Here is a 14,813-nt window from a genome sequence, read left to right as displayed (position 1 = left end):
GATTTATCCCCAACAATCCATGGATAACAGATTTATCCCCAACAATCCATGGATAACAGATTTATCCCCAACAATCCATGGATAACAGATTTATCCCCAACAATCCATGGATAACAGATTGTGTTCGTAGTCTTTTTTACATGGACATAAAGAGAAACAGGCTAAACTTACATGGTCTTTAAAGCAGCTTAAGAGAAATAGGTGAAGCACGTGGACTGGAAGAACCCTCTATAATCACAAAACCAGGGTTTGGGGTCTAATGCAGCTCCTTTACGCGAAACCCTCTACATAAACAACTGGCGATAGTGTAGGTCCCATAGCTTTGAGTTTTCCCTGAACATGTAACCGGACCAGGAAATACTCTTATCTATCCCCTTCACCAGAGCCCTATGCTGTGTAGTGTAGTATGGTACAATAAATGTAGCTCTGGTCTAAAGTAATGTAGCTCTGGTCTAAAGTAACACGCAGAGTTAGCTTGGTTCTCGTTTGAGATTTGTCCAGACAGATTCCTGCATTCTAGGTGAAGCCGTCAGCAGCAACAGGCATGCAGACCTCCGTGTGTTGGCTGGTTTATTTTCCTCCTCCGTCTCCTCCTGTCATGTGTCTGGTCTGCTAATGGGATGAGTACGCTGCCTCCCATGACCTCCCAACATCCCAAACACACCACAGCCACAATATAGACTCTCAGGGCTCCTAAAATACAGGGATTGTTTAATCACGAGAGAGAGATGGGGAGAGAGTGAGAGCAATAGAGAGAATGAGAGATGGAGAGTGAGAGACAAAGGGAGAGATAGAGAGACGAATGTTTAATTTACATCTGATGATCTGGGACAAATTGAATTAAGACTGTTGTGTAGAGGGCAGAAGAAGCCCAGACATTTAGGTCTATGGTTTACCACATCCTGAAATGCTGTTTATGCCTCTATACTGATGATTGTATTATATTTGATGTGATTTGCGATATGTTATGTCCTATAAAATCTATGTAGATGACTATCATTCACTGTTAAAGATTGATTTCACTCTTCAGATGAGTAATGGGTAGTTTATTACTATGGCCTACACAAAGAAGCAAATGCCTGTTTGTGTGTGTGTGTGTGTGTGTAATAACACTGTACCAGTGGAGGCTGGTGGGAGGAGCTATTTGTATTTATTATGGATCCTCATTAGTTCCTGCCAAAGCAGCAGCTACTCTTCCTGGGGTCCAGCAAAATGAAGGCAATTTAAAAAAACAATACATTCACAGATTTCACAACACACTGTGTGCCCTCAGGCCCCTACTCCACCACATCTACAGTACTAAATCTATGTGTATGTATAGTACGTATGCTATCGTGTGTGTGCATGTGTCTATGTTGCTTCACAGTCTCCGTAGTCCCATAAGGTTTTTTTTTAAATCTACATTTTACTGCTTGCGTCAGTTAGTTGCCGTGGAATAGAGTTCCATGTAGTCATGGCTATATATTTATAGAGAGATATATATATATATATAGGAGGATGGGCTCATTGTATGGAATAAATGGAACAGTCACACAGAGCACTTCAATAACACAATGTGGGGACTGGGGCGTAAATAACAGAAACACTTTTATTAAAGGGATCACCAGTAGAAAAGGGGATCAGCAGTGTAATAACAAAGGCTAAACCTTTCCCTATCCCTTCATCTATCCCCAAGTCATCTTCTCCCACTGCCAACTACCACAGGCTTACTGAAGGTACAACATCTAATATTGCAAATAGAAAATACAAACCCACAAGTCAACCAATTAGTTTCCAAGCCCTAAATAAAACCTATACTCCTGAAGTAAACCATCGTTTACCAGGCAGGTTGATTCAGGTTGATTAATCCTTATTTGCAATAATCAGCCTGAGCATTTTTAAATGAGATTCTACATTGAATATGGTTTTTAGCCCAGGAGTAACCCTAGAACCCTTAAGAACACTCAAGAACATAAAGACCAAAACTGTATATCAGAAACCCATGTGACTGTATACCGATAGAGCAAATAGTCACAACTGCAAAAACACATTTCCCAGAATACAACACTGTGATGTGTTTGAGTGACACCAGGCAGTGTAAAAAAAAAGAAACCTGGGGAACTCGGAAATCTCAGACTTCACACTTCAGTCAACTGGAAATTCTGAAGAAAAAACGAGCTCCATCTGGAAAAAACGAGCTTTGAAAGATAATTTAACTGGGAATTCCAAGTCAGAAACTCTGGCAATCTTTCTAGAGCTCAGACTTTCCGACCTGAAGATCACAGACGTCATTTCACCTCGCTTTTGTTATTGTTGTCTTGAAAGCACTAATACACATGGCCTTTCACCACTGATGTTAATCCTTATTATGATGATGATCTGTGGCTGAGACAAAGGTCTAATGTGTTCACATAACTGACATTTTAGTCAGTAGCCTCCTTCCCTTAGGACCTAGTACTAGCCCATTAGAGTTCACAGATCTGCACAGGTCTGGATAGATGAAAGCAATATGGCAGATTAGCGCTCCACATCTCATCTTGAGGGGCTAGGTGGAACCATCTCCATAGTGATCACAGATATCCACTCTTTGGACATCTGTGGACGTTAAGGGGGTAGGAGTTAGGAATACAGGGACACATTTAAAACCGACTACAGGTAAATGTCAGAATACCCAAGAGTGACGTAAATGCTCACATGATGATTGAAAGTCAAGGACAAAAAGATTCAAAGAAATGCTAAGTTCACAGACACAAACGTTAAAATATATAGTTACACGTAAGTAAATTCACAACAAATCTTCCTATGCTTCAAACTACCAGCGGATGCTTTACACCACCAAAAATACCTTCACATGGGAAAAAGTTGTCACAGCAAAGCAAAAAGCTCAAGCCTAAAACCTAGTTCCTCCCTAACATACTGCCATCTCTTACAATCTAGTTCAGTTTACTTCTGCCGTCGTCATGGTATCAGTTACCAAGGTTACCGGTAGTACTAATCTTTTATTCCGTGGTTAGAACACAGGAACAAAGTCTAGCAGTTCACTCTCTGGTCTTCCAAAGAGATACATGACAGTTGAGTTCTATCCACATACCCCGTCTGAATGTCTGTTTAAAACCTACAGTTTGTCTCTGTTTGTACACTGACGGCAACACTAACAAACCAGCAGGCTTTGGACATAAGTAGACAAGAGTAAATCTCACCAGTCTGTGTTGTTGGGGTTTCAATCATTCCCATCATTACATTGGTATCATTCACCACATATTAAGATGGAGTATAAGGAGAGAGCTCTTCATATTCAATAGCAAACATTTCTCTCAATACCAGAGACTCATAAGCATGTGTGTGTACTATCAGAGGTGTGTGTGAACACACTACCGGTCAAAAGTTTTAGAATGCCTACACATTCAAGGGGTTCTCTTAATTTTTTACTATTTTCTACGTTGTAGAACAGTGAAAATATCAGAACTATGAAATAACACATATGGAATCATGTAAAAAGTATTAAACAAATCAAAATATATTTTATATTTGAGATTCTTCGAATAGCCAACCTTTGCCTTGATAACAGCTTTGCAAACTATTGGCATTCTCTCAACCAGCTTCATCTGGAATGCTTTTCCAACAGTCTTGCAGGAGTTCCCACATATGCTGAGCACTTGATGGCTGATTTTCGTTCACTCCCATCTCAATTTGGTTGAGGTTGGGTGATTGTGGAGGCCGGGTCATCTGATGCAGCACTCCATCACTCTCCTTCTTGGTAAAAATAGCCCTTACACAACCTGGAGGTGTGCTGGGTCATTGTCCTGTTGAAAAATAAATAATAGTCCCACTAAGCCCTAACCAGATGGGATTGCGTATCGCTGCAGAACGCTGTGGTAGCCACACTGGTTAAGTGTGCCTTGAATTCTAAATAAATCACAGTGTCACCAGCAAAGCACCCCCACACCATAACACCTCCTCCTCCATGCTTTACGGTGGGAAATACACATGCAGAGATCATCCATTCACCCACACCGCGTCTCACAAAGACACGGTGGACTCCAGACCAAAGGACACATTTCCACCGATATAAATGCCGATTGCTCGTGTTTCTTGGCCCAAGCAAGTCTCTTCTTCTTATTGGTGTCCTTTAGTAGTGGTTTCTTTGCAGCAATTTGACCATGAATGCCTGATTCAGTCTCCTCTGAACAGTTGATGTTGAGATGTATGTTACTTGAACTCTGTGAAGCATTTATTTGGGCTGCAATTTCTGAGGCTGGTAACTCTAATGGAACTTATCCTCTGCAGCAGAGGTAACTCTGGGTCTTCCTTTCCTGTGGCGGTCCTCATGGGATCCAGTTGCATCATAGCTCTGATGGTTTTTGTGACTGCACTTTAAGAATGTTCTTGACATTTTCTGGATTGACTGACCTCCATGTCTTAAAGTAATGATGGACTGTTGTTTATCTTTGCTTATTTGAGCTGTTCTTGCCATAATATGGACTTGGTCTTTTACCAAATAGGGCTATATTCTGTATACCAACCCTACCTTGTCACAACACAACTGATTGGCTCAAACATATTATGAAGAAAATAAATTCTACAAATGAACTCTTAAGAAGGCACACCTATTAATTAAAATGCATTGCAGGTGACTACCTCATGAAGCTCGTTGAGATAATGCCAAGAGTGTGCAAAGCTGTCATTAAGGCAAAGGGTGGCTATTTGAAGAATCTCAAAATTAATATTTTGATTTGTTTAACACTTTTTTGGTTACTACAGGATTCCATGTGTTACTTCATAGTTGAGGTCTTCACAATTATTCTACAATATAGAAAATAGTAAAACATAAAGAAAAAACACTTGAATGAGTAGGTGTTCTAAAACTTTTGACCGGTAGTGTATGTTTGACAGACCATGTGAGGAGTGCAGGGTTAGGGTTCATACTGAAAACATTGTCTTTATTCATTTTGATGCATCAATACAAAAACGCAGACAAGCTTCCTGATTGGCTCGTAAAAACGCTCGTTAGGCTGCCTCTCACCACAACCCGCCAATCACCAGGAGGGTAAGGGGCGGGTCTATGCAGCCAAAGGGAAATTACATTACCAACCTACCACGGCAGGAGACAACCCGCGAACCAATCAGATGCTTTCAGCAGCATCTCCTAATCTTTTTATAGATAAAAAAAAAAAAAAAAAATCTAACAGGAAAAAGAAAATATAGCATACCCCATGTTATTAAAAGAAAAGGACAAAGGTTGTCATGACAACCAAACAATCATTTCTCCATTAGGTCCATGTCCTATTACATCTATGTCAGTGGTTTGTTTCAAGTGTTTGGTGGTCTGTATCGACATTTCTGCCTGCATGACATACAGAGTTAATATCCTTAACTAAATAAAATACTGGACTATGTGGCCGGCAAAAATCAAGGGAAGAAAGAGAGAGGGATAGACGGAAGAAGGGAAGAGATGTGCCGGGAGAGAAACATGGCTAGATACACAGTAGCTAGAAACAGAATCCAATGGGACACAAGAAGAGGGGGAGCAGGGTTAGTTTAGTAGGCTGGGAGGAGAGGGAGAAGAGGGGGAGCAGGGTTAGTTTAGTAGGTTGGGAGGAGAGGGAGAAGAGGGGGAGCAGGGTTAGTTTAGTAGGCTGGGAGGAGAGGGAGAAGAGGGGGAGCAGGGTTAGTTTAGTAGGCTGGGAGGAGAGGGAGAAGAGGGGGAGCAGGGTTAGTTTAGTAGGCTGGGAGGAGAGGGAGAAGAGGGGGAGCAGGGTTAGTTTAGTAGGCTGGGAGGAGAGGGAGAAGAGGGGGAGCAGGGTTAGTTTAGTAGGCTGGGAGGAGAGGGAGAAGAGGGGGAGCAGGGTTAGTTTAGTAGGCTGGGAGGAGAGGGAGAAGAGGGGGAGCAGGGTTAGTTTAGTAGGCTGGGAGGAGAGGGAGAAGAGGGGGATCTGAATGGTATGACCCTGGTCTGAGGGGGCATGCAGGCAGGCGGATGGATGGATGAGATGATGAGAGTAAGGGGGGGTATATTTGGGGAGGAGGGGGGTATACAGTCGCCCCCCCGGCCTCTCCTATCGGTCCATCTCGTCCAGAAGCGGCGTGGCGTCTCCAGCAATTGACATAGGCGTGCTCTGGATCATGGGGCTGGGGGAAGGTCGCGGGGTCATCCTGGGGGTCTTCTGCTTCTTCCTCTCTGCCTCCTTCTCCTGGAGCCACTGCTCCGCCACCTTGCCCCAGTCCACCGCCGTGCTGCCGCTTGACCTGTAGGGGGAGACAGAGTAGGGGCGGGGGGGTTAGGTACAGGCCAGTTTGGATGTTGTAGTCTTTCCATAGCCAACACCACCTCTGAAAGTCTGCAATCAAGTATTTAATCTCATAGTCACTATAAACATTCAGAACACAACTTCTTCATTCCAGATCGACCCGTAGCCCAGGATACATAGGCATTTCTTCAAGAATTATTCTGACATTCTATATACTCCTAACTACTCAAAAAACATTTTCCATCAACTGACTCATTACACACATTCAACTGAAACACACAATCTGTCTCTCTCTCTCTCTCTCTCTCTCTCTCTCTGTCTCAACTTACTTAGGCTGCTGCTGCGGAGTGCGTCCTCTGGAGGAGGAAGAGGGTGTGTTGGACGAGGGTCCCTGGTGACTGCTGTGGCCCTGGTGGCCGTGGCTGCTCTGTGTGTGTCCGTGGGAGGACTGGGGGGTGGAGGAGGGGTACTGCGGGGTACCCATGGTCTGCTGGCTGGGGGTGGTGTATGAGTAGTTGGGGGTCATCATGGGTGTCGCCATCGGCTGTTGGGGCGTCGCAAACACCTGGAGAGAGAGAAGGGGAAGGAGGGAGCGTGAGGGAAGGAGGGAGAGAGAGAGAAGTGGTTAAAACAAAGCACTATCTACTCATTGTGGCCAACAACAGCAGAGAAAGAGAACATTCTACACCTCATTATTCACTTCACATCTCTCCAATGTGACATAGACCAACGATGGATCTTTCTGCCACAACAAGCTTCCTTAGTATCACCTAGGTGGTTGCTACACACTGGCAGTGGATGAGGTTACATTCATCTGACCCCAATACAAAACCATTGGACCATCGGTAAAGCAATGCTAAAAATCCACTCACGTGATAGGCTGAGGAGCTGCCTCCCCCGCCTCCACTGCTGCCCCCGGTGTAACCATATTGGCTGGAGTTCCACTGGGCAGGCGTAGTGTTGGCGTTCTGGCCCTGCCCCTGCCCCGTCACCGCGGCGATGGCACTGAACATCTGAGAGGTCATGTTGCGTGGGAGAGCGCTGACCGCTCGCGTCAGGTCTGAGAGAAACGGAGAGAGAGAGACGGAGAGAGAGAAGAAAAGTTTAACACTAAAGTAGCATCAGACATCCACCAGAATTACTAAAGTGGATATTTGACTGGATAAAATGCCTATCAACTTTAGGATTGATCCATTTTGATGGGGATGAGTGTGAGAGACTGACCTGCGATGTTGATGTTAGCTGGTGTAGCGTTGACAGAGGCAGGTGTCCGTGTTCGACTGCTACTGCTGGGGGTGATGCCTGAGGGAGACAAGGAAACAGACATTGTAACCACAGGATAGGACAGGTGTCACCAACCGGTCGATCTTCAAGAAATTCCTAGTCGATCACCAAACATTTCTGTAGAAAATACAACGTTAAAGGCTGTGATAAAGGCTTGCGCTCCTTCTTTTAAATTCATGTTGAGCTGTTGGCGAGAGGTGCGCTTGATTTGAGAAGCCCTGCGCACCGGGTAAGCAAAGTTCCCATTTTGAACCATTTTAGTTGTCTGAAAAGTTAAACTGGGGACCGGGAGATCGGTGGCTAAATCGAGTGGGCCTACTGGGGTGGCCAATCTGATATATCAAATCACAGTGCCTACAGAGCTTCCACGACCCCAGGCCATAGCAAAGTTTGATACATAGCCTAACTGTATGTAATAACTTGTAAAACCATTACCACAGAGAGACTGTCAAAGAATACAGCAAAGAGCTGCTCTTTTTATGAGCGAGTTCATGTTTTCAATCAACACTATTACAAAACGGCTTCTCCATACTTCCACTGCTGCAATGAATGAGTAGCCAAGTGTATCGATAGCCAAGTGTATAGAAGCTCGTTATGGATATTTTAATATCGAGGAGTATTTCACTTCCTCTGGTCATTGGAACATGAATTTGTGCCTGACTAAGGCAGATGCGGTGCGATTCGAGCCTCGCCACCAGGTGGAAGACTGTGTTCCCCTTTCTGGTCAGTCTAACCAGAGGAAAGGAAGGAGAGAGCAGAGACCGTGAGAGGCAGACCCTCTGCTGCTCTCTCCCTCCACTGATAGTAATGCTGTGTTCAAAACAACTGGGAACTCAGAAATATCAGACTTCCGAGTCTTCAAGACAAATGGGAACTCTTTGGGGGGGGGGGGGGACCAGATCCGACCTGGAAAAATCGTTTTTGAACAGCCATCCAACTTTCTAGAGCTCTGACTTTCCAACCTGAAGATCACCGATGTCATGATTTGACCTTGTTTGTTCCCAGTTGTCTTGAAAGCACCATGACCATCAGATGCAGGTACCATCAGTTCAGTAAAATAAAAAAGACTATTATTTACACAGTGCCTCGCAAATGCTGCACCAACTGATCTATTTTGTTATCAAAGCTCGAGTTTTGATATATAATATGGTCTGAGAAGATCAATATTGTCAGGCCAGGCATATAGCCAATATGCTGTGATAATGAATTACGCTTATTGCTCAAACAGCATTCCTACAAAACTGTTCATGTTACATTAAGTTATTATATGAGCGGTCGATCTCGGCTTGCTTTTTGACTGCAAAAGTGATGTTGACTCAGAAAGGGTTGATGACCACTTGTGTAGGAGATAAAAACACCTTTACATCCAACCAATCTAATCAACATTGCACAGCAGTGGCACACGGGTCTAGAGAGATTGACAGGTGTTCTAGCCAATGGGCAGGCAGTATGTACCTGGTACCGGTTCCTGGAAGTGGTCTTTGAACCAGCGGAACAGCCCGTTAACGGTGGGGAACATCTGGGAGCGGTACCGGAAGCCGTCAGGAGAGATGGTCACATACTCAACACTGCAGACACAGAGGACAACATTTTCAAAACCAACCATAACTCTACTGCTCTGAGCTCTGTCATTATCACACATTCTAATTCCATTGTCAACACAATAACACTGAACAATCCTTCTAGGATTTGTATAGAAGTTATTGTTACTCATTGTGTATTTATTCATTGGTGTTATTATTTGTCTATTTTGCTCTGAATTGTTGGGAAATGCACTTTTAGTCTACACCTGTTGTTTACAAAGCATGTGACAAATAACATTTATTTTGAGTTAAGGCTGTGTGGAGAGACCCTAGTATTTCCATGGGAGAGATGAGGTCAGGGACAAGTTCCACACCATAGAATGAACGGAACCTCCAACCCTGGCAATTTGACTGGTAAACTCATGGGTACACTCACAAGGGCTGCATGGTATTGTGACGCATTCATTTCCATGGTAATGTAGAATATTCATTTAAATTATGCTAACTAATGTGGCTCATGCAATTGAATATATTTTTGTAAAGTCAGTTGAGTTGATTCAACAAATCAAAGCAGATTGACGGGTACACGTCCTGCTTTTACTTCCTGCTTTGCTCCTATAGGTACACTCAAAATGGCTGCCAGTCTACCCATTATGGCATCATTTACTTGAATAGAGACACCCTTTCTATTCATTCTATTTATATGGTCGTCAACCACTCACCAAGGTTAGGGGTTAGTTTACTGTATTCATGGTAACTCACCATGGTTAGGGGTTAGTTTGCTGTAGTCATGGTAACTCACCAAGGTTAGGGGTTAGTTTGCTGTAGTCATGGTAACTCACCATGGTTAGGGGTTAGTTTACTGTATTCATGGTAACTCACCATGGTTAGGGGTTAGTTTGCTGTAGTCATGGTAACTCACCAAGGTTAGGGGTTAGTTTGCTGTAGTCATGGTAACTCACCGTGGTTAGGGGTTAGTTTACTGTATTCATGGTAACTCACCATGGTTAGGGGTTAGTTTACTGTATTCATGGTAACTCACCATGGTTAGGGGTTAGTTTGCTGTAGTCATGGTAACTCACCAAGGTTAGGGGTTAGTTTGCTGTAGTCATGGTAACTCACCATGGTTAGGGGTTAGTTTACTGTATTCATGGTAACTCACCATGGTTAGGGGTTAGTTTGCTGTAGTCATGGTAACTCACCAAGGTTAGGGGTTAGTTTGCTGTAGTCATGGTAACTCACCGTGGTTAGGGGTTAGTTTACTGTATTCATGGTAACTCACCATGGTTAGGGGTTAGTTTGCTATAGTCATGGTAACTCACCATGGTTAGGGGTTAGTTTGCTGTAGTCATGGTAACTCACCGTGGTTAAGGGTTAGTTTGCTGTAGTCATGGTAACTCACCGTGGTTAGGGGTTAGTTTGCTGTAGTCATGGTAACTCACCAAGGTTAGGGGTTAGTTTACTGTATTCATGGTAACTCACCATGGTTAGGGGTTAGTTTGCTGTAGTCATGGTAACTCACCATGGTTAGGGGTTAGTTTGCTGTATTCATGGTAACTCACCATGGTTAGGGGTTAGTTTGCTGTAGTCATGGTAACTCACCATGGTTAGGGGTTAGTTTGCTGTATTCATGGTAACTCACCGTGGTTAGGGGTTAATTTGCTGTAGTCATGGTAACTCACCGTGGTTAGGGGTTAGTTAGGTGTAGTCATGGTAACTCACCATGGTTAGGGGTTAGTTTGCTGTAGTCATGGTAACTCACCATGGTTAAGGGTTAGTTTACTGTAGTCATGGTAACTCACCGTGGTTAGGGGTTAGTTTGCTGTATTCATGGTAACTCACCGTGGTTAGGGGTTAATTTGCTGTAGTCATGGTAACTCACCATGGTTAGGGGATAGTTTGCTGTAGTCATGGTAACTCACCGTGGTTAGGGGTTAGTTTGCTGTAGTCATGGTAACTCACCGTGGTTAGGGGTTAGTTTGCTGTAGTCATGGTAACTCACCATGGTTAGGGGTTAGTTTGCTGTAGTCATGGTAACTCACCATGGTTAGGGGTTAGTTAGCTGTAGTCATGGTAACTCACCGTGGTTAGGGGTTAGTTAGGTGTAGTCATGGTAACTCACCGTGGTTAGGGGTTAGTTTGCTGTAGTCATGGTAACTCACCGTGGTTAGGGGTTAGTTTGCTGTAGTAATGGTAACTCACCGTGGTTAAGGGTTAGTTTGCTGTAGTCATGGTAACTCACCGTGGTTAGGGGTTAGTTTGCTGTAGTCATGGTAACTCACCATGGTTAGTTTGCTGTAGTCATGGTAACTCACCATGGTTAAGGGTTAGTTTGCTGTAGTCATGGTAACTCACCGTGGTTAGGGGTTAATTTGCTGTAGTCATGGTAACTCACCATGGTTAGGGGTTAATTTGCTGTAGTCATGGTAACTCACCATGTTTAGGGGTTAGTTTGCTGTAGTCATGGTAACTCACCATGGTTAGGGGTTAGTTTGCTGTAGTCATGGTAACTCACCGTGGTTAGTTTGCTATAGTCATGGTAACTCACCGTGGTTAGGGGTTAGTTTGCTGTAGTCATGGTAACTCACCATGGTTAGGGGTTAGTTTGCTGTAGTCATGGTAACTCACCATGGTTAGGGGTTAGTTTGCTGTAGTCATGGTAACTCACCATGGTTAGGGGTTAGTTTGCTGTAGTCATGGTAACTCACCATGGTTAGGGGTTAGTTTGCTGTAGTCATGGTAACTCACCATGGTTAGTGGTTAGTTAGCTGTAGTCATGGTAACTCACCATGGTTAGGGGTTAGTTTGCTGTAGTCATGGTAACTCACCGTGGTTAGGGGTTAGTTTGCTGTAGTCATGGTAACTCACCGTGGTTAGGGGTTAGTTTGCTGTAGTCATGGTAACTCACCATGGTTAGGGGTTAGTTTGCTGTAGTCATGGTAACTCACCATGGTTAGGGGTTAGTTAGCTGTAGTCATGGTAACTCACCGTGGTTAGGGGTTAGTTAGGTGTAGTCATGGTAACTCACCGTGGTTAGGGGTTAGTTTGCTGTAGTCATGGTAACTCACCGTGGTTAGGGGTTAGTTTGCTGTAGTAATGGTAACTCACCGTGGTTAAGGGTTAGTTTGCTGTAGTCATGGTAACTCACCGTGGTTAGGGGTTAGTTTGCTGTAGTCATGGTAACTCACCATGGTTAGTGGTTAGTTTGCTGTAGTCATGGTAACTCACCATGGTTAAGGGTTAGTTTGCTGTAGTCATGGTAACTCACCGTGGTTAGGGGTTAATTTGCTGTAGTCATGGTAACTCACCATGGTTAGGGGTTAATTTGCTGTAGTCATGGTAACTCACCATGTTTAGGGGTTAATTTGCTGTAGTCATGGTAACTCACCATGGTTAGGGGTTAGTTTGCTGTAGTCATGGTAACTCACCGTGGTTAGTTTGCTATAGTCATGGTAACTCACCGTGGTTAGGGGTTAGTTTGCTGTAGTCATGGTAACTCACCGTGGTTAGGGGTTAGTTTGCTGTAGTCATGGTAACTCACCATGGTTAGGGGTTAGTTTGCTGTAGTCATGGTAACTCACCATGGTTAGGGGTTAGTTTGCTGTAGTCATGGTAACTCACCGTGGTTAGGGGTTAGTTAGCTGTAGTCATGGTAACTCACCGTGGTTAGGGGTTAGTTTGCTGTAGTCATGGTAACTCACCGTGGTTAGGGGTTAGTTTGCTGTAGTCATGGTAACTCACCATGGTTAGGGGTTAGTTTGCTGTAGTCATGGTAACTCACCATGGTTAGGGGTTAGTTTGCTGTAGTCATGGTAACTCACCATGGTTAGGGGTTAGTTTGCTGTAGTCATGGTAACTCACCATGGTTAGGGGTTAGTTTGCTGTAGTCATGGTAACTCACCATGGTTAGTGGTTAGTTTGCTGTAGTCATGGTAACTCACCATAGTTAGGGGTTAGTTAGCTGTAGTCATGGTAACTCACCGTGGTTAGGGGTTAGTTAGGTGTAGTCATGGTAACTCACCGTGGTTAGGGGTTAGTTAGGTGTAGTCATGGTAACTCACCATGGTTAGTTTGCTATAGTCATGGTAACTCACCGTGGTTAGGGGTTAGTTTGCTGTAGTCATGGTAACTCACCATGGTTAGGGGTTAGTTTGCTGTAGTCATGGTAACTCACCATGGTTAGGGGTTAGTTTGCTGTAGTCATGGTAACTCACCGTGGTTAGGGGTTAGTTAGCTGTAGTCATGGTAACTCACCGTGGTTAGGGGTTAGTTTGCTGTAGTCATGGTAACTCACCGTGGTTAGGGGTTAGTTTGCTGTAGTCATGGTAACTCACCGTGGTTAGGGGTTAGTTTGCTGTAGTCATGGTAACTCACCGTGGTTAGGGGTTAGTTTGCTGTAGTCATGGTAACTCACCATGGTTAGGGGTTAGTTAGCTGTAGTCATGGTAACTCACCGTTTGGGTTAGTTTGGTGTAGTCATGGTAACTCACCGTGGTTAGGGGTTAGTTTGCTGTAGTCATGGTAACTCACCGTGGTTAGGGGTTAGTTTGCTGTAGTAATGGTAACTCACCGTGGTTAGGGGTTAGTTTGCTGTAGTCATGGTAACTCACCGTGGTTAGGGGTTAGTTTGCTGTAGTCATGGTAACTCACCGTGGTTAGGGGTTAGTTTGCTGTAGTCATGGTAACTCACCGTGGTTAGGGGTTAGTTTGCTGTAGTCATGGTAACTCACCGTGGTTAGGGGTTAGTTAGCTGTAGTCATGGTAACTCACCGTGGTTAGGGGTTAATTTGCTGTAGTCATGGTAACTCACCGTGTTTTGGGGTTAGTTTGCTGTAGTCATGGTAACTCACCATGGTTAGGGGTTAGTTTGCTGTAGTCATGGTAACTCACCGTGGTTAGGGTTTGCTGTAGTCATGGTAACTCACCGTGGTTAGGGGTTAGTTTGCTGTAGTCATGGTAACTCACCGTGGTTAGGGGTTAGTTAGCTGTAGTCATGGTAACTCACCGTGGTTAGGGGTTAGTTTGGTGTAGTCATGGTAACTCACCGTGGTTAGGGGTTAGTTAGGTGTAGTCATGGTAACTCACCGTGGTTAGGGTTAGTTTGCTGTAGTCATGGTAACTCACCGTGGTTAGGGGTTAGTTTGCTGTAGTCATGGTAACTCACCATGGTTAGGGGTTAGTTTGCTGTAGTCATGGTAACTCACCATGGTTAGGGGTTAGTTTGCTGTAGTCATGGTAACTCACCATGGTTAGGGGTTAGTTTGCTGTAGTCATGGTAACTCACCATGGTTAGGGGTTAGTTTGCTGTAGTCATGGTAACTCACCATGGTTAGGGGTTAGTTTGCTGTAGTCATGGTAACTCACCATGGTTAGGGGTTAGTTAGCTGTATTCATGGTAACTCACCGTGGTTAGGGGTTAGTTTGCTGTAGTCATGGTAACTCATCGTGGTTAGGGGTTAGTTAGGTGTAGTCATGGTAACTCACCATGGGTTAGTTTGCTGTAGTCATGGTAACTCACCGTGGTTAGGGGTTAGTTTGCTGTAGTCATGGTAACTCACCGTGGTTAGGGGTTAGTTTGCTGTAGTCATGGTAAATCACCATGGTTAGGGGTTAGTTTAATGTAGTCATGGTAACTCACCGTGGTTAGGGGTTAGTTTGCTGTAGTCATGGTAACTCACCATGGTTAGGGGTTAGTTTGCTGTATTCATGGTAACTCACCGTGGTTAGGGGTTAGTTTGCTGTAGTCATGGTAACTCACCATGGTTAGGGGTTAGTTTGC

At 44.3% G+C, this 14,813-nt stretch overlaps 1 protein-coding gene across 1 annotated transcript in view; it reads right to left on the bottom strand.

The window, feature by feature from the left end:
- Positions 1-4,892: 4,892 nt before the first annotated feature.
- Positions 4,893-14,813, bottom strand: part of supt6h (SPT6 homolog, histone chaperone and transcription elongation factor) — a 57,617-nt gene continuing 47,696 nt past the window's right edge. The window contains 5 exon segments of the mRNA XM_045690167.1: positions 4,893-6,225; positions 6,557-6,792; positions 7,100-7,287; positions 7,452-7,529; positions 8,967-9,079. Of these exon segments, the coding sequence (XP_045546123.1) occupies positions 6,036-6,225; positions 6,557-6,792; positions 7,100-7,287; positions 7,452-7,529; positions 8,967-9,079 (805 nt within the window). The 3' untranslated portion in view covers positions 4,893-6,035.

This window comes from Salmo salar, chromosome ssa11, assembly GCF_905237065.1.
Source record: "Salmo salar chromosome ssa11, Ssal_v3.1, whole genome shotgun sequence".
NCBI lineage: Eukaryota > Metazoa > Chordata > Actinopteri > Salmoniformes > Salmonidae > Salmo > Salmo salar.
Note: the sequence above shows the minus strand (reverse complement) of the source record. Positions and strands in the feature narration are given on the sequence as shown.